General features: G+C 47.0%; 1 protein-coding gene and 1 long non-coding RNA gene across 10 annotated transcripts in view; one reads left to right on the plus strand and one right to left on the minus strand.

Moving 5' to 3' along the window:
• The window catches only part of SDK1 (sidekick cell adhesion molecule 1), a 681,727-nt gene that overhangs the window by 649,729 nt on the left and 7,298 nt on the right, over positions 1-24,700 (plus strand). For 6 of the 8 annotated variants that reach the window (XM_061599424.1, XM_061599426.1, XM_061599428.1 and 3 more), the window contains 5 exons: positions 3,135-3,260; positions 13,958-14,122; positions 17,329-17,466; positions 20,609-20,780; positions 22,123-22,252. In XM_061599424.1, the coding sequence (XP_061455408.1) occupies positions 3,135-3,260; positions 13,958-14,122; positions 17,329-17,466; positions 20,609-20,780; positions 22,123-22,252 (731 nt within the window). Of the gene's footprint in view, positions 1-3,134; positions 3,261-13,957; positions 14,123-17,328; positions 17,467-20,608; positions 20,781-22,122; positions 22,280-24,700 lie in introns of those variants that run through there. The other 2 variants (XM_061599427.1, XM_061599425.1) reach the window with 2 other exon arrangements.
• Positions 3,876-24,700, minus strand: part of LOC133371722 (uncharacterized) — a 45,313-nt gene continuing 24,488 nt past the window's right edge. Inside the window, exon 8 of one of the 2 annotated variants that reach the window (XR_009759368.1) lies at positions 3,876-5,185. This is a non-coding gene — a long non-coding RNA (uncharacterized LOC133371722). Of the gene's footprint in view, positions 5,186-18,619; positions 22,750-24,700 lie in introns of those variants that run through there. The other variant, XR_009759367.1, reaches the window with a different exon arrangement.

A 24,700-nucleotide genomic window follows, 5' to 3' on the forward strand; every position in this document is an offset into this window, starting at 1 on the left:
GGAGCCAACTCCCAGTGCTGCTTGAATTTGGAGGAGTGTCATCCCGATGCATTCTTTGCAACCATGGCTTGCAGCCTCTGTCAGAGAAGACCCACTGAAATTAATGAACCTAAGTGAATTACATCTACTAACTTCCGTGGGTCAACTCTGCGTAGGACTAACACTGAATAACACCCTTTGTATTTGAATCGCCTGCCCACTCACCCATCAAAGTGACTTGCGAAGGGATCTGGCCAGCAGGTGGGATCCAGTTCCCCTCCCCTGTTCAAGGCAGTCAAACAACTCAGCTTCAAAGGGCTGGGGTCCAGCCCTAATGTTGGCATTACATGGCAAGTGTCCTTCCTTTTTCTTTCAAAGAAACCAAAGGAAATCAGCCTAGGCTGCATTTTCTGCAAGTCTCTGCCACGTAGCATGAGTGAGGCTTGACAGAGATGCAGTCTAACGTTGAGTGCCTTCGAGCTGTTCCTTGAGTGAGTTGCTGTACTGAGTTTCAGTTTGGGTGGCCTAGCTGCTGTGACATGGGGCTGGTTCAAGAAGAGGCTATCACTCAGCGGTGAAGCACACACGTTGAATGCAGAAGGCTCTGGTTCAGTCTCCAGTTGGATGCTCTCTGACAGCAGCAGGCGTTTGGGAAGACCTTGATTGGAGACCCCAGAGAGCCATTCCCAGCAATAGCCAAAGCAGACATGATCTCGTTCTCTCTCTCACTTTCTCTAGTGTTTTTTTTTTCCCTTTAAAGCAGCAGGTGCAGGGAGGAAAAGCCATCCAGACAGGGACTACAAAGCTGGCGGAGTGCCATTGCAGCACATCAACCTCCCCTCTCTTTGGGGTCCTGGTCTGGATTCCTCCCCACTTCCTGCAGCTGCTATTTTCAAAAAGGAAAAAAGAGGGAGAGACAATTATGCTTTTGATGTCGCATCTCGTTGTTTGGCCTGGCAGTGACCGGGCTTGGGGGCAGGGAGTATGTATGTCATGCTGGGCTGGTTACCAGACCCAGGGGGATTTGGGCAATCAGGAATGCTCAGGGGCTGAGACACTTCTTCACCCCTCTCTCCCATCCAATGCAAATTCCCTTCTCCTTTGCTCTTACAGATAGTCTGAGAGCAACTTCGGGCAACCAGTCACTATGCTTATTATGCTGGTTCAAGCACAGCTCTCGTTAACCAGGAAAGAGAGGCAGGCTTCACGTGGGCAGGAGGAGGAGTGAGCAAGTCTCCTCGGTGTTCCCAGTCACCAAACTGTGATTTGGCAGTCAGTGCAGCTTCATCTCTGGGGCACTCGCCTCTGCCCTCCTGCAGAGTAGAGGCGTCAGCTGTAGGGAGAGAAACTGACACAGCAAAAATGATTGCAGAGCGTAGCTACCGCTGCGTCTCTCCTTTTCAGCCTGCATTTGGAAGCTGCTAAAATACTCTAAGGAAACATTATGTTAATAAGCCATATTCTAAACCAGATGTGGGGAATCTTTGACCCTCCAGATGTTGCAAACTTCAACTTCCATCACCCAACAAGCATGGACAATAGCCAGGGATGGTGGGAATTGTCGTTCAGCAACATCTGGAGGGTCAAAGGCTCCCCACTCCTGTTCCAAAGCCAAAGTGAGACTCTCTTCCTCTGAGTTAGGGCTGCCGACTTCTTTTATCTTGGCTGGGCTCCTGCGCTTAAAATCAGCACAATAGGCAAAATTTAGCAAGTGAAGCTTTTCTCATCACCTCATCTCCATACCCATACCAAAGAACAGCCTTAGCTACTAAATGTCTCATCATGCAGCTTTTAAAAGCACAGGAGTCCTGTCCGGAAAAAAGCCGACAACCCTGAATCTGAGTGATCTAAGTGTACACGTTCGTGCAAGTCTACTTTAAATAGTCAGATTCACTGTTTCAGCACACCTCAGTACCACACAGAGGACAAGGACCAACTTGTAGATGTTGGGAAAGGTCTCACATTCTTTTGCAGGTTCATAAGTGGGTGGGAGGGTTGTTGAGTACCCCAAAATGTCTGTGGGGGCTGCTGTACCTGAGCAAGCCAATGTTTGTCTGCACAGATTAGACCCAGTTTCCCCATCCAAACAAGAGTTGGTAATCCAAAACCAAGAAGATCAGGCAAGAATAATCCAAAACAGGCAGTGCAAAGGTGCAAGGAACAAGCACATGGTTTTCACCAAAGGATTCTGGGAACTGTACTTTACCCATTACAGAGCTAACTTTCCCAGCACACTTAACAAACTACAATTGCTAGGATTCTTTGAGGAAAGCTACAGTATGTGCTTTAAATGCATGGTGTGTGTGTAACCTGAGGACATTGTTTGTTTCTTATCTTTGTACCTCACCTTTCCTCCAAAGAGCTCAAGGTGGCATGCATGACCCTCCTCCTTCCACCTTTCTTCATAATGTGAGGTAGGTTAGGCTGAGCCACTATGACTGGCCCAAGGTCACCTAGTGAGCTCCACAGCTGAGCAGAGATTTGAACTCTGGTCTCCCAGGTCCCAGTCTGGCACTCTAATGTTACACCACCACACTGGCTGGGCATCCTGCCAGGAGCCTCTTCTTATGCAGGAGCGTTCAGAGTTTGGGACCAAGCAAGCTGTGAGAACTAATATCAGCCCTCCTGGAACAAAGATGGGCCAAGCTCCTGAGCTCAGTCCAGGTTGCACAATGCATGCAGCTGTCCTCCCACAGTGTCAGCAGCATTGTCCCAAGGAAGGAAACACTCCCTGCACTCTTGATTCATTGCAAGCCCCAGCACCAGATTTGGAGGAAGTGGGGGTCAGCAGCGCACTGGATAGCTTTGCTAAAGTATCCTTTGAAGCAGACCGGCATCTCTGCCAGAGATGGGCAAAGATCCTGACACCAGCCTGAGCTGGGCAATGCGTTCAGCTGTCTTCTCACAGTGAAAGCAGGATGGTGCATTAGGCATCTTCTTGTGTCATTTTACACCTGGGTGGTTTCACTTAATCTGTAGGCAGTGGCGCGCGCGTGTGGTACAGTCGGGAAGAGAGTAGCGGCATCGAAAGAGAGGCATCAGTTTGCCAGAGGCTCGCTGATATTGCACCCCCAAATTCAGTCAAGGGCATGGTATAAATAACAGTTTAACAGAGGCAGGGGCCTCATGTTTGCTCTTTTGGTTTCACTCCGCAGGCTCTCCAGGTTCCCCTCAGCATGTGGTGGTTTCAAAAACAGCCTCTGGACTAACTCTGCACTGGACCGAGGGAGTTTCAGGAGACAAACCCACCACTGGCTACATCATAGAAACCAGACCTTCAGGTAGGCCACAGAACTGGAGGAACAAAACACACAAACCATCTGGTCCCAAAGCGTAACACTGGTCGGGGGAACAAAGATGCTCCAGACATGGACATCTGGGTGATTTCTCCTTTTGTTCTTGGAGGACTTTTGAACCCACATCTCCAGAAGGTGAGGTTTACTCTGGCCTATCCCCTACTGGGAGTGTGACGTCTTAGTTGTGTGACCTTTTGAAACGGCTCATCTCCTGGTTGTGGAGGGCAGGGTCTGATGAACCACAAGGGAGGCTGGGGGCCAGGCTAATAAGGGTGGGGCTGAGCCCAGGGAGTAGCCCTGGCTGCAGGTGTTTAGGGGGCACAGGCCACAGCAAGCCCATGTGCCCATGGCTGAATACCGATACTCCCCTGAGGCTGCTGCAGGGCTGTCTGCTATGTGCAGCTCCTTGCTGACATGTACAGTGCACAATAAGGTCTTGCAGCTGCTGGATTTACTTATTCGCTAACTATTTATATCCCACCCTTCGTCCCAGCAGGAGCCCAGGGCGGCAAACAAAAGCACTAAAAAAAACTTTAAAACACCATAAAAACAGACTTTAAAATACATTAAAACAAAACATCTTAAAAACCATATATTTTTTAAAAAAGGTTTAAAAACATATTAAAAAGCAATTCCAACCCAGACACAGACTGGGATTCTGCTGCAGGGAGTGGGTTAGCAAAGAGTAGGCAGGATTACACATGCAACAGGCTGACGTAATGCAGTATTATCCACTTTTGCTCTGGCTAGCAAATAGTGGCTGGCGTTCATGGCACAGTTTATGAGCCCAAGGCTTCCTAGCCAACCCTATCCTCCAGTGCCCCGTCTGGTGGTTCCGTTTGTTAAGCAGACCCAGATTCGGCTCTGGTACCAGTTTGTGGGGGAGGGGGTGGACAGGAAAGGCGCCTGGCTGGTTCCCTGTCGTCGTTGATCACAATCCACCCTTCTCAGCAGAAGCAACCTTGTATTCCAATCTCCTGCACACACATACAAACACGCACATGATTTTCCAAAGCTCCACCTATGGGAAGGCCCCGCTGAGCAAACCTACCTTATTTATCTTGAATTTGTCTTGGCATTGTTCACCTTCCTCCCCCCCATCACTAAAACTTCCCTGCCATTTGTTTTGAACTTCCAGAGTGTTTTAAATGTTTCCTCCACTGCTCAAGTCATTCAGACAAATGAGCTCCTGAGGCTACACATTTCCAATTCTTGCTGAGAACAGACGGTTTTCCATTCCAGTGCCCATCTCTGCTATTCCATTACCTTACCTTAATTTGTACAGTGCAGCCCTGATAAGAGTTTTCACAACAAAGTTAATGAAATGCGCTTATCTTTCAAGGATCACTGTTTCTAGGCAAAAAAAGGGACCCTTGGAGCTTGCAACCAACTTTTTCATCCATTCAAATACATTAATGATTTGAATAAAACAAGAATATCTAAATAGGGCATCTGTCATACGAAACAAAGGCAAGCTAGACTTTGTACAGGTGCTGTGCTTTTGTGCACTTCCCATTCATTTCAACAAGGCTTGCACAGGAGAAAGTCCCAGTGGATTGTGCCCCATCTTGATGAGAAGATGTGAGGACGGTGCTGGGGAGGGGGTGGGGAGCAGTTGTTTAACCCCCTGAATGTTCTGCCACAATGTCTTGGGCTAGCCTCCTCCAAAGGGGAGGGGTGCTGAGCTCCTTCTAATTCAGGCAGAGATTTCCTTCATCTGAGATGCCTTGGCTGCTTCATCATCTGGCCTTTCTGTGTCAGCCATTCTTCAGTGCTGTAACCATTTTCTGTGCCAGACCTGCCGGTATGTAGTACATTGACTCATTGGGAGACGGTTGAGGTGGTCCCTCCAAGGAAGCTTTCAGCTGCATTAACACGGCTTTGTGCAGCCTGGCCCCACTCCAGTGCATCTGCAAACAAAGGGGGTGGGGGTGGGGTGGAGAGAGAGAGAGAGAGAGAGTGAGAGAGAGACCCTCGCTGGGCCTAACAAGTGAGTCATTTAATTCTTCCACAGATTATTTTAATCCTATTCATGCCGCTGTACTAAATGAATGTGTGCTAGGATTCCTGTTCTTCGTTCGGGCAGAATCTGCAGAGAGCGTGAAATGCGATCCAGGGGAAAGGGAGGACAGTAATTGGAACTCTGGCTTATTTCACGCACGCTTCAGCTTCATTAAAACATTCTTGCTCAGTTTTATTTCTCCCACGATTTGTAGAGTTTGGTGCCCTGGATTCAGAGCTTAGCCAGAGAGGAGGCGAATGCGCTTCTCCTGAGTCTAATGTTTTCCGTCTAATGCTGGAGATGATGCACCTTGCGCTTCTTGCCGTCCAACGGTGATGGCCTGCGGCTGGTGACCTTTTGGAAGGCGAGTGGCTGACCCAGAGCAGCTGTCTTCACACGCGAAACCACAGAGAGGGCAGCACCTCCATGTCTTTGCAACCACAACCAAGGCTTCTTAATAGGCAAATGGAAAGCGTTAGCACTTTGTCAATATTTAAACAACTTACCATTACCTTAGGGTTTTGCATCTCAGCTGTCATCTATTATAGGCCTCATTACCCTAAACATTAAACGCTGCATTCTCTCCCCCCTCCTCCCCCCAACTGCCATTGTAGCTCTCAGACAGGGAATTAAAAAATGCACAGCAAAATCCATGCTGACTGCTAGCTACAGTTGCTTCCACCTCGCAGGCATTCAGTGCATTTCTCACTTTCAAAGGGGTCCTTTGGCCTGGTGGCCTTTTTTATAAAGAAACCTCAAGCTATACCTGATGGTTTGAGCTTCCTCAACTCCAGAGAATTTGGCTGGGCAATACTGTATTTTAAAAAGGCATAAAATAGTCAGATTAATAGATTTTTTAAAATGCAAAATAACTGCTGATGCCTCCACCAGCATTTCTTCCTACTACAGATCACCAGCAGCCCAAATAAGAAAACCTTGCAGTCAGGATCAACAACTTCAGGGGGGGGGGGCAGAGATGATGGGGGCAAGGCCAACCCCTCTTGGAAATACCAGCTGCCCAGGCCCCAGTTTGAGTGACCTGTTCAAACAACTAGAACGCAGAGAATCATAACAGCAAGTAACAATTTACTGCAAATATCCAGCTGTTAAAGGGGCCAATAAGATCCTCTGTGGCGCAGAGTGGTAAGCGGCGGTAACGCAGCCGAAGCTCTGCTCATGGCCGGAGTTCGATTCCAACGAAAGGAGGAAGTTGAATCTCCAATAAAAGTAGTTGAGGTCCACTCAGCCTTCCATCCATCCGTGGTCGGTAAAATGAGTACCCGGCATACGCTGGGGGGGTAAAGAAAGGCCGGGGAAGGAACTGACAAAACCACCCCACATATACGGTCTGCCTAGTAAACGTCACAAGACATCACCCTAAGACTCAGAAGCGACTCGCACTACAACTGCGGGGACACCTTTACCTTTAAAGGGGCCAATCTATAGTTGCCGAGCCAGAAGTAAGAAGCATATGTTGAAGGACTGATGGGTGTGACAGTCGGATGGAGAGGAAGCAGTCCATTTGGGAGGTGGGTCTGGGGCCCAGCCCACTATCTCCCATTCCATCCAACCAGCCGTTGACCATGGCCTTATAAGACTTAAAAAAGGCCCTGGCTTTGGTGAGGCCCCAGGGGGTGGGCACTTCATTGCAAGCAACCAAGAGTGCCTCTTTGCAGGATCCCAACTGGGCACGTGGATGGTATTTACAGAAAAGATGATGACATCCCGATCCAGCACCAATCCTGTCGGATAGTCCACTACCAACAGATGAGCCACCCTCTTTTTTTCTGGGCTTATATATTACCTAGGGAAAGGGATGTGGGTTCCCACAGCTTTGTGGGGGTCTACTGAAGAGCTGGGGAGCAGCCCCCTGAATTCCAGGTCTCCTGCTTGTCAACTTCAGTCCATCTTCCCTTATGACCTCCCTGTAACCCTTTAACAACCAGGAGTGTAGCCCAGTCTGTGCAATGTGGGGGGGTACAACCAGCCCCCGAGAGTATCCAAAACACGATACAGGCAAGGAATCCAATTAAGCTGTTCGCTTAAGAGTATTAAAAGAGAAGAGGAATCAGGGAGAAACAGCGAGTACAGACAATCAAAATGAAAATAAAATATACAAAACCAGAATATTGATCTGATTCTACATTAGGCAAAACTAACACTGCAAAACATATTCCCAGTAGTCACCTCTGGTGTTGGTAGCTTCTGGCATTGGTTGTAGGATAAGGGATCAAGAGGATTCAGGGACCATGTTGACATTGGTGGTCCAGGTTGTTTTGAGTGGCAAGTGGCTAGGCCCAGCCAATCACAGGATGGGCTGATACTTCAGAGGAGTGAACTTAACACCTTTGGGAAGTTGCGAGATGGTGAGTGGCTCAGGGGTTACATGCCCTGCCACCTGTGCAGCCGTGGGTAAGCTGCAGAGTCCCAAGGAGCCCAGTTGCCCCCCAGCTGGCAGTTGCGGACAAGGAAGGGGCTGGCTTGTGCAGCTGTGGAAAGCTGAGCAGGCCCTAGCCAGCTGGGGAGGGCTAGCCCCAGAGGGAGGCAATGGCAAACCCCCTCTGAATACCACTTACCATGAAATCCCTATTCATAGGGTCGCCATAAGTCGGGATCAACTTGAAGGCAGTCCACAGTTGCTAGATGGGGCTGCCAAAGTATTTGTTAACTGTTGTCAAAGTTGTCCAACTTCCTGCATTCTGTCCTCAGCTTGTGTATTGAAGGGAAGGCATGATTGCCATATGGATGCAACTGGCCCATTTGGCTTAATCAGTAGTAGCTCTCCTTTGTAGATCTGTGATGGAATTTAAGTCCTGCGGACAGAAGTTCAACCGAGTGTACCTGCCCCCTCCCATGTCAGATATTGGGAGGGTGAGCAATTTCTGACAACACAAGGGCTGGTAGTCCTCGAGCGAGGCATGGGAGGATCTCCCTGTTTTGGTTCTCTCCATTTCTCCTTTTCCCAGTCTTTGGTTCTCCACATTTCTGTAGCAATTCGCAATTTTGTTTCAGCATTTTAATGTGAATTTCTCCTAAGAAACACATTTTTGCAAGCGATTTCTCCCAATATAATGCATTTTTGTAAGTTATTTTTGCCAATATATTTGCTTTGTGCACACTTTCCCCCAATATATGCTTTTTTTTTGTAAACATTGCATGGTTGGCGAACTGCATTGTAAAATTCAGATAAGTGGGAATTTTGAGGGACGGCTGTGTTTCGGTTCTCACGTTGTTTCAGAAAGTGGAAATTTGATAAATTCAGCTTTCAATGAATTGAATTTATCTGCCACCTTCACCTGTAGCCATGGGCTTGCAAGCACAGCAGGGGAGTTGTCCTGCTAGGAGGGATGTCTAGAGCCGGAGACCTTATTCTTGCATTCAGTGGAGGGTTTCTTAGGAGATTTCCAAGGAGTAAGATGTCTCAACAGCTCCCCTTGTACACTCTGGAGTAGCGTTGTTATCACTTCCATTTATTCCATCATGAACATGGACATAAACCAGCACAAGTCAGTAAATGCAAAGCAAAGTCTGTGCCTGCCTGGCTACTCCCTGCCGCAAGGGCTCCCCCCCCCTTTCATTCTATCCTCTGGATAGTGAGCAGCACCTCAATGGCTTGTCAGCCTTTGCTTTACATCCTTGTCCTTTTGTTAGTCTGTGCTGCAGCCTCAACCTTTTCTCCTTAAAAATAAATTAACGTTTTAAATTGGTTCCTGTTGGGCTGCACTGGGGAGAAGCCTTTCAATGCTCGGCCGCCCATCTTGACTGGTGTGTGATTAGGGGGACAGTTTCGTAGCACAGCTTCCCCCTCCACAAGCCATGCGGGGTAGAGAACCATTGGAGGTGGCAGAGAGATCTATAAGTGGCTGATTTCCGTCCAGCCCCTCTCTAACCTGGCAGGCATCTGTTTGTGGCCTGTGCACCATCAGATCTAGAAACCTCCTTTGGTTGACTGACAGCTTGATTCAGCCCAGAGCACCTGATTAATTGCCTGTGAAATTGCACTCTTGGGTTGGTGCCTCGTCTGTTCAAACACCTGCAGCTCATAGTGCCTGCCGTCCCCCCCGCCCCGAAAGATAAAACATGAGCAGGAGTGCTTCTGAGCCACAAGAGAAATGATACTGGGTAGGAGTCATTGTCATTTGTGTCCATGCTGGTGCATGCTGCAGTATCTGACGGACGGCTCAAAGTGGTCCAGCAAGATGTAGCTTCTCTCTCACCACCACCATCCACATAGGGAACTAGGGTGGGCTAGGAGGTAGTGAAGCATTTGTAATAGCAGGATGCTGTCCCTCCCCCCTCCCCAAGGAAGTAATTTCTCTTTTAGGGTCAATATATCCCCCTTATTTTCCAAAAAGCATGCACCCAGCCAAGGCAACAGGAGCTGAAGGGACATATGTTTCCGAAGCAAAAAGCAATTGAGAGCTTGTAACCCCGTAGCCAGCTGGGCTGCATCTCACAGTACATTAACCAAGAAGTGATGGGGAGTCACTCTGCCTCTTTGGGTGGTGGTGAGGGGAGGTTTTAGCGTGGCAAACATTCTTCCTCTCTCTGCAAATAATAAGCAATTTGTTTATCAGTTTTTTGCATGCAAAGGTTCTCCCATCAAGTTGTGGGCAAGATTGAGGGATCTCTGTGGAATGCACAAGGTACCCCTCCGGGACCTATCATTGCAATGGCTTGCAATTATGGAAAGCAATACTGTATTATAATTAGTGTGTTCCCCATTAGCAGAAAAGGAAAACTGGCATACCTCACCCACAAATCAGCAAATTAAGAGCAATTTACTACACAGCCCAAATGCGTTGGGAGCTTTCCATGCAGGGAGTTAGGGGAGGCCTTCCCCCCCCCCAGGGTGGAAAATCCAAACCACGCAGGCACATACATGCAACAGCCTCCACTTGTAGCCCAGACCATGTCTCCTGAGGCAGACTACCTCACTCAGCCTCGTGGTAGTGTCTGCGTGAGAGCATGCCTCAGATTCACTCCACACAGAGCTTTTAATATGTGGATCTATCAGTATTGGAGTTTGAAACACAGGTAAACCCTACATGCTGCCACCTGTTACCTGCTTGGTTCTTGCTCACCCCAAACCTAGAAGATTCTGCCTTGGCTCTTCCCCTCCTGACTCAAAACCACTCCCCAGTTGCTATTATCCCTGACCGAGCCCTCCTATTGAAGACAGAGTTGGTTTCCAGTAAGTCCTGCCCTATTCCATGGAGAAAAGCAACCCGCAAAAAGGTGCATAGTAGGGTCCAAATTTTCCATGTTCAAAGCTTTGCATGCAGAAGGCCACATGTTCAATCCCAAGTATCTCTCATTAAAGCATCCTTCCCCAACCTGGTGCCTTCCAGGTGTTGTTGGACCCCATGGGATGCTGATGATTCATAGGGAGGCTGCTGTTCTGCATAAAAGGGAGAGAGGCCAAAGCACAGGTGCAGAGCACCTGCTTTACATTCACAAGGCCCCAGGTCCTGCCTTGGCACCTCCAGTGAAAGGGCTCTGAGGCCCTGGAAAGCTGCTGCCCATCAGAGTAGACAGCACTGAGCTAGAAGGAAGCATCATCAGGGATTTATTATTATTATTATTTTAAACATCTATCCTGCCCTTCCTCCCATCTCAAAAACATTTTAAAAATAAAACATCTTAAACATCGTTTGAAAAATCTTTTTAAAATCTTAAAAAAAACAATTCCAAACCAGTTGCAGAGACAAGGTCTCTACTTAAAAGGCTTGTTGAAAGAGGAAGGTCTTCAGTAGGCACTGAAAACAATGGAGATGGTGCCTGTCTAATATTTAAGGGGAGGGAATTCCAAAGGGTAGGTGCCACTACCCTAAAGGTCTGCTTCCTATGTTGTGCAGAACAGACCTCCTGGTAAGATAGTATCTGCAGGAGGCCCTCACCTGCAGAGCACAGTGATCGACTGGGTTTATAAGGGTAAGATGATCTTACAGGTATCCTGTATAGGGCTTTGTATGCCAAAACCAGCACCTTGAACTTGGCCCAGCCGCTGAGGACAGAACCTGAATCTTAAAAGGGGGAAACCTTGGCAGGATTACAGTCTCACTGGTTTAAAGTGGTTTGAGAGAAATCTGAAGGGATTCGCCAGGTCAAAAATAAGGCCTGCTACAAATGGAACTGGTTGATCTTCCCCAGACAATTGAATTTCCCTCCCCATAGTGGACCAACTGACTGTTGCAGTATCCAGCTTGCCATGGCAGAAAGACCGAGCTTAGCAAGAGCAGTTACTCCCAGTCATTCTTCTAATGGGATCTACCAATGGAATGTTGTGTTTATGGAGGGAAGCTACCACACAAGCAGCCCTTAAATTGAAAGTCTCCTCGGCCTTTACTAACTCAGACAGCCCCATCTATTACGAGGATGTTGTACTGAATAAAATGAAGCTTTTATTTATGTACTCCAAGCTACCTTCTCTGTTGCTGTGCATCCGCCCTCTGCCTTTTCCAAGGAAATAAAAGTCTAGATTTTCCTTATTTCATTGTAGAATTGTTATTTTTAAAGATATAGTTTTATTTCTACCTTAATATTCTGAGTAGAAATATACCGATAGATAAGCAGCAGCATCCGGATGCATTATGATCCATGACACACTGATTTGGATTTTTAAGAGAGAAATTATCTCCTTAATAATTATCCTGCATTCCTAAAGTGTGGCCAAAGCAGTGGCGTTGTCTGCCATCACACCATCTCCGTTGAGGGGCTGCCAATCACCTTGACTGGCAATAGGCAATGGGGATGTTGTCAGTCACTGTACCTGGCACCTCATGCTCCACTGAAATCTACTGACAGCAAAACTTAAAGAAGCATAGATGAAAAGGGCGTAAAGATCAGTTAAAGGCACACCCCACCCCACCCAGAAGGCTCAGCTGCAGGTGACCGAAGGTCTAGGAAGGAAAGCACAGGAAGTGGCCGCCTTATCCTATCTGTCCATGTAGACAATGTATTGTCTGTTGCTGTCACTGGATGTGGTTCTCCAGGGGCTCAGGTAGAGACAGGCCTTTCCCCATCATCTGATAGTTTTTAAATAAAGAAATGAAAAGTGGAGGTGACTAAGACTGAACCTGGGCTTCGTCCTTGGGCTAGGGAGGGGCGAGAATTTTGATTCAGTATGCCTTTCAAGCTGAATCGATCAAATACGCAGTTTCTGAAACAATATGAGAACCAAAACAGCCATCATTCTAAATTCGCACTCATTTGGATTTTGCAATGCAGTTCACCAACCAATGTTTATAAAAATGCATGTTGGGGAAAGCATGCAGAAAAAGGAATACATGAGTGAAAATTGCATATAAAAATGCATTTATATGACAAGAAACGGCTTGCAAAAATGTGTACACTGCCTACAAGAATGTGGGGTTTTTGGGGGGAGAAATTGACACTAAAATACTGGAAAATTTTCATTTTAAAAAAAATCTCAAATTGCTGCGGAAATGGAGAGAAATGGAGGTTCAGAAGAAGGCAACCAGAATGATCAAGGGGATGGAGCGACTCCCTTACGAGGAAAGGTTGCAGCATTTGGGGCTTTTTAGTTTAGAGAAAAGGCGGGTCAGAGGAGACATGATAGAAGTGTATAAAATTATGCATGGCATTGAGAAAGTGGATAGAGAAAAGTTCTTCTCCCTCTCTCATAATACTAGAACTCGTGGACATTCAAAGAAGCTGAATGTTGGAAGATTCAGGACAGACAAAAGGAAGTACTTCTTTACTCAGCGCATAATCAAACTATGGAATTTGCTCCCACAAGACGCAGTTATGGCCACCAGCTTGGATGGCTTTAAAAGAAGATTAGACAAATTCATGGAGGACAGGGCTATCAATGGCTACTAGCCGTGATGGCTGTGCTGTGCCACCCTAGTCAGAGGCAGCATGCTTCTGAAAACCAGTTGCCGGAAGCCTCAGGAGGGGAAAGTTTTCTTGCACTCGGGTCCTGCTTGCGGGCTTCCCCCAGGCACCTGATTGGCCACTGTGAGAACAGGATGCTGGACTAGATGGGCCACTGGCCTGATCCAGCAGGCTCTTCTTATGTTCTTAAATGAGAAGCAGGGAGAACTGAAATGGACAGGCCTTTCCATCCTGACCGCGGGGCCCGCCTCCTGGTGAAAACAGCCGAAGCTCCTTTTTCCTGTTCGGACTCTTTGTTCTGTTAGCCCAACTGTCGGCTCTTTGGACTGGCTGCAGCTCCCCAGCCGGCGTCTTCCCCATCACCTGCAACGTGATCCTTCTAAGGAGAGATGCCAGACAGTGAGCCTGGAGCCCTTGTGAACGCAGCGGGTGGGCTCTGCCCATTAGGAAAGCCTCACACTCGCAGATGGCCCTTGAGGTGGGCTGCCTTTGTTAGTTTCTTTCGTTGGGGTCTTAAGTTTTTGTATGGCATGTTTTTAAAGGTGTGCTATATTGCATGTTTTATTATCTGTTTTATATTGTAGGGTTTTAAATTGTTGTAAGTCGCCTAGAGACTGCTAGGTATAAGGCGACCAACAAATGATGATGATATGTCAGTATGGACCTGGACAGCCAATTGCACAGCTGGGCACGTGAGATTCCTAATGCTGCATAGTGCAATGTTCTGGTGGTGGAGCCCAGCTGTGGCAAGTGCTCACACGGTGTTTCTGTGAAAGGTTCAGGAATGCTCCCCTGACACCCTTTCCTGCTGCTTTTCTAGATGAAGGATTGTGGGACCTGTTTGTGAAGGACATTCCCCGCAGTGCCACCTCCTACACTGTCAGCCTGGGCAAGCTGAAACAAGGGGTGAGCTATGAATTCCGGGTGGTGGCTGTGAACGAGTTTGGATACGGAGAGCCCAGCGCTCCTTCCATGGCCGTATCAGGTTGGTAAATTGTGCTAATTTCTTCCCTCTGACTCTGGGGGATGGTTAACATCTAGAGACTGAAGATGATGGTCCACAAGCAGCTCTTTAAGCTGTATGAATTAGAACACATGTGGGACATGGTGACTGGTTGGGTTTTTTTTAATTTGTCAAAGGGACCCATTGCAGCAGGAGAGGTCACCACTGCATAAATATGTACTCTCACATGTATGAGGACAAGCAAGCATGTTGATGCGCATACAACCATGCACATTCTCTCTGTGTGACTTTCTTTCACATGCTTAAATTCATGGGCCTGCTTTGTTGAGGGTCAGGGACCTTTTCCCCATTGTTCAGACGTGACCATTCTCATGGCAAACAGAGTTCCTGAGGGGATTTACGATGCTGTTTTGTCCCCCATCTCCCACCCAAATGGGACACTGGCCAGTGATCTCTCTCCTAGCAGCTCTGGGATGCTCCTTCCTGCTGCCTGCACATCTTTCCAACCTCCTTATTTCAGTGCTTCGACACGTGGTTTCTCTACCTCGCTTCCTGGAACTTCTGTTTTCTCCACGTCTGCTCTGAGATTCAGCCTTGTGCCATTTTCAGTTCTCCAATATGTGCAACTACAAGATATCTTGGGTGATTATTTATTTTATGATTTACTCTGGGCCGCACCTTGGCTTGCTTTACCCACCAAGCTTGCCTGCCCCCTGGAGGGCCCTGTCAGTCCGTGTACACTAGTGTTCCTCAAGATGGTGCCCTCCAGATATTTTAAGACTGCAACTCCCATCATCTCTGACCACTTGCCATGCTAACTGGGGCCGATGGGAGCTTGTACTGCATATCTAGAGCACCAGGTTGAGAAAGCCGATGTGACAATTCTGGCCTGGATGGACTGACAGTTGGACTCTGTATAAGTCAGCTTCTCACGTTTCCATGAGCCCATACTTCAGACCACTTCCCGGGAGAATATTTGGCAAAATCCCCACTCAGCCATGAAGCTCACTGCGTGACCTTGGGCCAGTCGCTGTCTCTCACCACACCCTACCTCACAAGGTTGTTTGTTGTGAGGATCCCAGGGCAGGAAGGAGAACCATGTACACCACTTGCAGCTCCTTGGAAGAAAAGTGGTGTATAAATGTAATAAATAAATGAAATGCCCCCCTCCATTCGCCTCCCACATACATGCATTTTTCTTTGTGAAGCAGTCATTGTGGGGAGAGGAAGCCCTCCTGTTTGTTCCCAAAGCAGCAGCTTCTTTTGAGTGGAACAAAACGATGCATGCAACATGGGCAACCAATACTCAGTGGCCTTCCTGCCTTCCAGAAAGCAGCTTTGAGAGGGGGCAATATTAAGAAGAGAACTGGGGACAGCCAGATTCGAATCCCCATTCAGCCATGAAGCTTACACACACACAAACCTGACCTACTTCATAGGGTTGTTGTGAGGATAAATGGAAAGGACACACAATGCACCCCGCTGTGTCCCCTGGAGGAAAGGCGGATTTAGAGGCAATAAATAAAACAATCAAACCATTCTGAGCTGCCCCCAGCGCAGGCCTGCTCCCGACGGCATCCAGGCCACAGGGTGCCCAGCACCTGTCGTCAAGCACCAGGCCTGGCCAGCTGCTTTGACTACCAAGAACGTGACGCAGAATGATGGTAATGCTGGGAGAGCCATGTTGTGGGATGCTCCACCAGTCTTGACGGGCTGACTGGGGTGAGAAGCTGCAGCTCTGGTTGATGCAGCTCCTGGAAAGCAGATGAACAGGGAACAAAGGGGGGATGCAGCTGGCCAGCAGAAGTCAAGAGGGGGCCTAGTCCTGGCTCCAAGGTGGAGGTTCCCCATCCAGGCCCAAGAAGCAAATCCCTAATTTTTTTGGTCTCTGTTTTCCCAAGGAAAAGCACCACTTTTTATAGGCAGCAACTGGAGGTGCAAGACTCAATGTTCAAATCTCGTCTTATGCCTACTGAGAGTGTCTCTGGCTCCACAGAGGCATTTTTCAGATCATGTCTGCGGCGTCAGCAGAAGAAAGTAGAAAACCATTAAAAAAAAAAACCCTCATAGTTCAAAAGTTTGGCTCCCAAGGGAGGATTCAAATAATTCTGCAAGCCTTGCAGTGCTGTGTCATTATTATTTTTTAAAATCTCTCTTTCCCATCATCTCTCTATGCTCTTGGTGTGAGAAGCTCAATCACAATTTAGCAGAAGTATAATCAAAAGTGGGGGGAGGGAAATGACATCATCATCACAGTTCCCTTCCCTGTTCTGCCTATGTCTGTGCATAGCTGAATCTCTGGCCCTTAAACAGAGAGCGGCTCCCAGTCTCAGAACCCCACAAGTGAAGGGTGCCAGGATGACAGACATGCTTCCAAACACAGGAGGGAATGTTTAACCCATCTGAAGGGGCATTTTGCAAAGGGACACTTCACAGCTGCTGGCTGTGTTGCCCCACAGGTACACATGCATCACCTTGCAAATGAATGGCTTCTTTATATGATCTTTGCTTGAGCAGAATTATGTACTGATCTGCTGCCTTGAGATGCCCTAATGCCTGCTTCAGACTGGCCACAGAAAAGAATCCCATTTTCTGTTGGGAGCTACAGGAATAATGCCAAGCGCTACAGGCTCCAGTCACTCAAGTTGAGTGGCATCTCTGTGATTAATTAAACCCATTCTCAATATGATTTGCATTGCCACAGCTGAGCTTAGCCACTGCTGTTTCTTCTATGAAGCTTTGGTCCTTGTTAGATTTGCAGCAGATAATCTCCGAGTGGCTCATTTCTTGCAGGAGAAATAGGAAATGTGAGTGACTCACTCTTCCTGTTCTTCATGCTTGTTTTTGTGTCCAAAGTAGAATCTAAGAGATGTGCAAACTGTCTTTGCATCAGTAACCTGAGCCTAGGGAGAGGTAACAAACAAGCACAGAGAACAAGCCAGAAGAAAATGATGGTTTTGGATCCTGGCTTGTTCTCAAGGGAAACTGTAGCTAGTCTAAAATCAAAAGCAGAAGCTTTTGATACCCTCTTTTGACATGTCTGAACTGAGCTATCACATTAGGAGTGATCTTTAGTCTGGTCTCTTTCTTGACCTGCAAAATAAATGCTTCTAAAGTCAAGAAACAGAAGCTCTAGGCCGGATTAGTTATGTTGGGGAGATGGGTATATTTTTTCCCCAAAGCTGGTTCCTAAACAGGTGTGGTTGTTCCTTCCTCCTTCCTTGCAGCTCGTACAGAATCTCCTTTCTACGAGGAATGGTGGTTCCTGCTTGTGATAGCCCTCTGTAGCCTCATTCTCATCCTGCTGGTGGTTTTTGCACTGATCTTGCATGGCCAGACTAAGAAATACCGCAACTGCAACACAGGTGAGATGGCCTCTCTGTTGCATAGGGCACCCTGCCCTTCTGTCTGTCTGTGTCACAGACTTGAAACAAAGAACATTACGTAGTAGAATCAGAGACCAAAGCATCTGTCTCCTCACCCCACCTTTTTTCTTCTTTGGGATATAGGTGGTAGAATGCTGCAGTGGAACAATGGACTGCAACCTCACACAAATTTAAATCCTCTCCTCTGCGATGCTGCCCTCCCCACAGGTAGAAAACTAGTACGCCACAGAGAAAGGTTCTTACCCAGCCCTTTTCCTGCCATGCTGGTTTTCTAGTTGCAGTTTTTTTTAACATGGGTGCATCAAAAATGTGATCCCCACACCTGCTGTCTGAAATGATAGCCTATTTTGCCACCTCATTTGGGTACACACGTAGTAGACTCTTCCTAACCTGGGTACTTTTCCCAGAGAAACCCCTAATGAAAGACACCTACATTTCAAAAAGAGCAGAGAAAACCAGAAACAGCATTGCCGTGACTATCGCTAAAAGTTTGAAGTGATTCTGAATCCCTGTGATTTGGAGAACGAGAGCCAGTTCACAAAAATCTCTGCTCTTACTGAAATGTGCGTTCACTTAAGTACATATTGCGTTTATTGTGTGATAAAATGCTTGTGTCTGTTTGCATCACTGTGTGCTTGCTCCCCACTCTACTTAATGCTTTTCTCATGAACTCTACCAGATGGAAGTCTGGGCATTAAATGAAAAATGTGTGTTTGTGCCTGAATTATCCTGGCTGTAAGGCTCTCTGCTGCCCAGCTGCTGCAACAATGCTGTGACTCTCTCCATCACTTTTGTTCCCCGTGGTGAATTACTTCGCTCTGCCTTCAGCCTTCAGGTGTTTTGGACTACAACTCCCTTCAGCCCCAGCCAGCACAGCGTTGTAGTCCAAAATGTCTGGAGGGCAGCAGGTTGGCAAACACTGCATTAGCCCTTGCACTTCAAAAGCACCCTTCGTAATGCCTGCAAAACTCTCCTCCTCCTCTTCCTCTCTGGAAACCTGCCCTCTTGGACTTTTGCAAGGGGTGTTTAAATATTCATTGCTCAGATCCTGAACTCTGCTTCAAGAGCTTCTCAAATCAATGTTTTGCCCTTTCCTCCTGAGACATCACAAATTCTTCCAAGTGGTGCCGTTGAGTGGTCTGCTCCAATAACCTGCCTGTATCTGTGGCAGGCACTTTAATTCTTCAATGCCAAGAGCCAGGGTTTTCCTAGAACATCTAGTGAGCAGGTGAAGGATGCGGCAGTGGGCCCTGGCCTCTGTGATGCTGCACTGTTAACAGAAGAATTTGGATAAGGCAGGGGTGTGTGTGTTACAGACCCATTAGAGAAAGCCACCTTTTTTTAAAAAAAACAGCAATTTAATGGTCAAATAAAGGATTTATACATTCCCTCTGTGCTTCAGTATAAATTTGCTTCTAACAAGTGTCAGTAAATCAGGTTTTATTCCCCTGGGATTGGAAATGTTGAAATGAGCTCCTTTTACTGAGCTAATGCTGTTATAGATTCCTATGCAGCTGGCATAGGAAAAGCCATCTCCTTCCTCATGCTCTCCCTCTAGAGGACGCAAATGAAATGGCAGATCTGACCTGCACGGTTTGCCCAGCCTTCCTTCAGGCTAAAACACCTGCCTGCAGCAGAGGAGATTTATGGCAGGCCAAGGGTGGGAGGGCGGATGCTCCTTCAGTCAGCTGAGACACACACCAGGCCTTTGGGGATACGCAGCAGAGGCAGCAAGCAAAAGCCCCAAGCAAGTCCCTGTAGCTGCAAGGCACCCGACAGGGGCATGGAGAGCCAGCGTGGCGATGTGACTAGAGCGTTGGGTTAGGGCTGGGAAGACCCAGGCTCACATTCCCATGTAGCCAGGAAGCCCACTGGGCCAGGCGCCATATCTCAGCCTAACCTGTCTCACAGAGTATAAAATGGTGAGGGGGGTGGGTCCCTTGGGTAAAAGGTGAAATATAACTGTAACAGATCAATAAACACAGTGTTAATGCAGGAAACCCTGTGGCAGACCTGGACAAGATGTGATCCACTAAGTCAAAGGCCCACCATGTATGGCAGTGAGCCAAGGGTGAAGTAAGCCTCCTGCTTTTGCTGCCTGTCCTGGACTGCAAACTCAGAGTGGCGTGGGTGCATAGTGGAGCCCTTGGCAGGTGGGCCACATTCATCTTGATGGGTTGCCAGTTGTACAGGGATGCCCAATAGCTTTACTTGTGCAGAAGTAACTGCCATAGAGTCGTGCTGTTAGGCTGTAGTCCTGTGTACGCTTGTTAGGAAGAGAGGCAGAATGAGACGTGGCATCCTAGACAGGGCAACGGACAGCACCACGTCAAGCTGCAAATGTGGAATACCTTTTAAAATATTCCCGCCAAGTAAACAAACAAACAAACCATGAACACACTACGGAGAAAAGTTATAGCCCACGTTCCAATTCTCCTACTTACAAGGAGTTTATGCAAAGCAACATTCAAGAAAATGGTGTTCTGAAATGGCGTGGTTCATTCTCCTACCTCAGGATACTATTAAGTCTTTCCTGGCTCATTCTGTGGCATGTAGACCAGATCTTAATACCATTGAATTCAGTCACAAGTTGTTTCTCAGTGAACGTTGACAGGAGCAGGCTGCAAAGCTGTAATCCTAAACATACTTCCTTGGGAATAAAGCCCATTGAAATCAATGGAGCTTTACTGTCAAGATAACTTGAGTAAGATTCAGGGCTTTATAACTTGAAAGCATGTCTTGTGTTGTCAGGGTACGCAGATGAGATGAGCCACTAAGCCTGGAAGCACCTAATCCTGTTTGCTCTAAATTTTGTTCCCGACATCTATGCCTGATGGTGAAATCTATACTTCGTTAGAAACTTTGCTTACCCCACACTGGCCATCACCCCGCCAAAAACAATCTTATAAAAGAAGAAAATGTAAACTACTGAAGTTGTCCTAATAAAATAGGACATTGCAGATATTCTTTGTAAAAACATGGTTCAAAACTTGCTTCTTTGGTTGTTCTGTGATGATCAGGGAGGGGTAGCAAATCCCTGTGACAAACTTGTCTTATCTTCATAGCAAAGACCTTGTTAAAAGTCAAGAGAAATGGCAGTTCTCTCTCTGTCTTCACACAGAGCCAGGGCAGGAACTTTGTCTGCGCTCATTCTGTCGCCGTTTGTCCCCAGGAAAAAGTATTTCCAATGTGGAAGAGTCTGTCACTCTGGATAATGGGGGGTTTACAGCCCTTGAGCTCAACAGCCGACACCTCAATGTCAAAAACACTTTCTCCAAGAAGAATGGGTCAAGGTAAGGCAGCCTCAGCCTTGTGTTGTTTGGACAAGCAGCCTGCAGCATCGCTCCAAGCGCAGGCACTCTGGAGAAGGGCTGTGGGCATCAGGGAATGCATTTTCTATCCTGATTTATTCCAGTTCCAAACCCATCCCAGGCATTTAAACACACACCTAAAACATCCTTTTGCAACGAAACAATAATAGGTAAAAACAAACTCACTAAACCCTCCAACCCCGCCCACACACTTTGTCAGTTTAGCCCTGAGCCCACAAATCAGCAAAAATAAACATAACTCTTCTGAAATATGCACAGAGTTCGAACCCCCACGGATAGAGCCCCCAACCTCTTGGGTCAACTTTGGGTGGCGTTGGAAGTGGGAGGGCCCACTGCAATATTCAGTGTTCTCCTCAGGATCATCAGATACTCCTGTTTTCTGAGTGATGAGAAGTTCAGCACAGGCTGTACAGAGCAAGTTTATCTTGAGATGAAAGAGCACCTGAGTGGCATATGGTGTCTTCATAACAGTCCATTACTTACCAATGTTTTAGGCTAAGCAAATATTAGCGGTATAGAAGCTAGCACAAACTCTGTTGGTCCCAATTCAACATCAGTCCAGCACTCTGAAATCCTAAAGCAACCAAAATTGTTTCCCTCACGTAGACACAAATGGTTGTAACCCACCCTGGGGCCTTATGGCAAAGGGCGAGTAAGAAATCAAAATAATAGTAATTCTCCACCCTTAGCCTGGGCAAGCCAGTTTCTGCCCCCGTGGTAGGTATAACCCTCAGCTCCAGGTGCTTGGAGCAGCCAAATGAAATGCCAGTGCCTCTTAGGCCATGCTAAGTCTGAAGGAAAAAAGGCAAGGTCCGTAACAGCATGACTCACAATAGCATGTTGGACCCAGGTGCTGCAGGCTTCCAAGTCCCACAACAGAATTCAGAACTCAGTGGGTCTGCTCTGTGGGTCAGTCAACCTAACTGGTTGACCATCCTAATACTGAGATCAGACAGGGATCGCTCTTCTTACAAGTTTGTGTGGTTGTGCAGCAGTACTTGAAAAACTTGGTTATGTAACAACACATCCGGATTACATATACTTTTTACTTGCCTCTTTTACCTGCGGTCCTTTAATATTTTTTTATTATTTTTTACATTTCTTCCTGCAAAACTGTTTTTAAATGTGTGTGTGTGTAGCTGAGATTCACAAATACTTTATTTTTAAAAATGAGCTGCAGAAAATGTCCCAGAGTTTTTTGCAACACACACACAGAGAAAGAAAGCGATTACAGTACATGTGTTATGTTTGATAGAGGGGAAATTTGCAACACCCCTAACTTTATTTTCTTTGATGTATCCAGATCTCCTCCTCGCCCAAGCCCCGGCGGATTGCACTATTCAGATGAGGACATCTGTAGCAAGTATAATGGAGCAGTGCTGACAGAAAGCGTCACCCTCAACGAGAAACCCTTGGATGCCTCAGAATCAGAAGTGAGTTTATAGCCCTGTGGTTGGAGGGACCGTTTGGGATGGTAAAACAGACAGTTTGTTGCAGTTGCTATCCTGGAGGAAAGTCCCAGCAATAATGGAGGGGGGGGAGTAGGGCTTCTAGTTCAGGGGTGAGTAGACGTCTGGTGTGCAGCATCTACTTTGTTTTTACTGGAATCCCAAGACCTATCAGCCAGAGCCAGGCGCAAAAGGCATAAAGTGAGAATACTGTCAAGGAACGGGGGTGCCACTGAGCACAGTCCACGTTGAGGAATTGGTTTTCAGTACCAGAAATTGAACTAAGCTCACCGTTCTTTTGTACAAAAGCCTCTCCTGGCATGCTTTCTTCATTTCCGCAGCGTCATTTAGGCAGGTAGGGAAACATTCTGTTGTTGCTATTGTTAGACAATTGTGAGTTGGAAACTTTTGCTGATCTTATTGCAAATCACCCAGAGGTCTGCAGCTCCCAGTCTGCCTTCTGCCCATCCGTTCTGGTCCATCTGTGTGGTACAAGGTCAGCAGCAATGGGTATAAGCAAGAGAAGAAGCAGAAGGAGGTTTGAGAGACGAGGAGCCCAGCTCCAGTTTGGAGGATCATTCACACACAGTTAGCAAGGCTGGATTAAGGTGGTTGGGGGCCCTGGTGCAGTTGATAAAATAGGGGGCCCTTCCCCCCAAAAAAAGAAATGCATGAAATAAGGTACCAGAAAATACATCTTGAGGTACCTTAAAGACTAACATATTTATGACTATAGAAAATTCTCAGAGCATATGCAGTTTCACACCTCTCAGCAAAACATACATAAAAAGCCTTTTTGGCAACCTTAATAAAAAAAATACTTTGAGCATGTGCAGCTTCATATTTTGAACTCACTTGTTTTTGCTTGCTTCCTAACTTCAGTCAGTCACTAACTCTCAGCCTAACCTACCTCACATGGGAGTTGTGAAGATACAGAGACATAAACCGGCTGCAAAATGGGACTTAGCCCTTGCATCACAGGCACCAAATTTTGATTCCTTTAAGTAGAGTGATGTGTCTCTGTACTATAAAGGTCCATATTTTTCTGGATAGGCTTCAGCCAAGTTTAATGTAGCCTGATTATTGCATGTTTTACGGATGCAGAAGTCCAACTGCATAGGGAATCAATTCCTAAGAGGAGTTATCTTAGGCCTGTAGCCTGGAAGGCAGTGACGAACTTTCATTTTATTTACTTTTTACTGTTCATTTTTTTTTAATTTTATAGGTAAAGTAGTAAGGAGTCAATATTTTTCCTAATTGCCTAGTAAAAAAACAAAACCTGCTCCTACTTTCCAGTGTTCTACCCCAATAGCAAAACCACTGAGTTAACTAACTAATCCACCAGGGAATCCACAAAGAAAAGAACTCTCAACCTCCTACCAGGGTTTTCCCAGCTCTTATGGCTTTTGCCAAATAGTTCTATGTTTGAAAAGTGGTGACGTATTTGTCCTTTTTTCCTCCTTCCACATGCCTTCCCTGCTAATGCTGGTCAGTAGCGTCAAAAGGCCAGCACCAGGTGAGCTTTAGCAGGGGCATTTGGACGGGTCTGTTGTGAATGGCATCCCCTCTGCTAAAGTCCTGGCAAAACCTAACTTGGCTAATGGATACAAGAAAGCAGCCAACCCTACAATATTATAAGCTTCCCTCTTTAGCAATAAGAACCAGGATCAGCAAGCAGGGCAAGGATGCAGATTACAGTCCCTCTTCCTTCTCAGCAGCAGTTTCCATCTTGGTTGCCTGCCTTCCACATCTTGTTAATTACCTCTTGTTAAGTAGCTGGCTGCTTTGCATTGCCCTCTGACCAGCCTGCCAGGGAGGCAGCATTCCTTGTTGTATCATCTCCAGCCATTCCTTGTGATGTGCGCACATTATCTTGAGATTACACTCAAGTGGTCTGCTCTTCTCTCTGTGACAACCTGGAATTAAACCTGCCATTAGCAGAGCGTGCTGGGCATAAATATGAATTTCACTGTGCCGCTTTTTGTTATTCATGTCAGGAGTTCCACATGCTGCTTCCTGATAGCGCATAATGACCATCTCCTGCCTGAGGCGACTTCTGCATACAAATGCCGCGTAGGCAGAGGTCACGAGAGACTATCCATTCTCAAGTTACCCTCTTCTTTGCCCTTGATGTCAGGGCATCGGAGCCCAGAGCTTCCTAACAGAGCCTTGTGGCTTAGGCACAGCCCTGCTTTTGTGGCAAGCAAAATAAGGCCCCCACGTTTCTTCACAGCTTTGATATCTAACCAGTCTCCATCGGCCCTTTGATGCTTGGTTGCTCGTTTCCCGTGGTTTGCACTCGGAAGAAATATTAATGGGCACACAGCAGAAGAAATAGTAAAGGCTGCAGGCTCTTTTGATCATCCTGGAAAGGTGGTTTTAGCCCATGCTCTTTTTTTAAAAGATTGGGTGCATCAATTTTCTCTTGTCCTG

The sequence above is a fragment of the Rhineura floridana genome, chromosome 17 (assembly GCF_030035675.1).
Source record: "Rhineura floridana isolate rRhiFlo1 chromosome 17, rRhiFlo1.hap2, whole genome shotgun sequence".
Taxonomy (NCBI): Eukaryota; Metazoa; Chordata; class Lepidosauria; order Squamata; family Rhineuridae; genus Rhineura; species Rhineura floridana.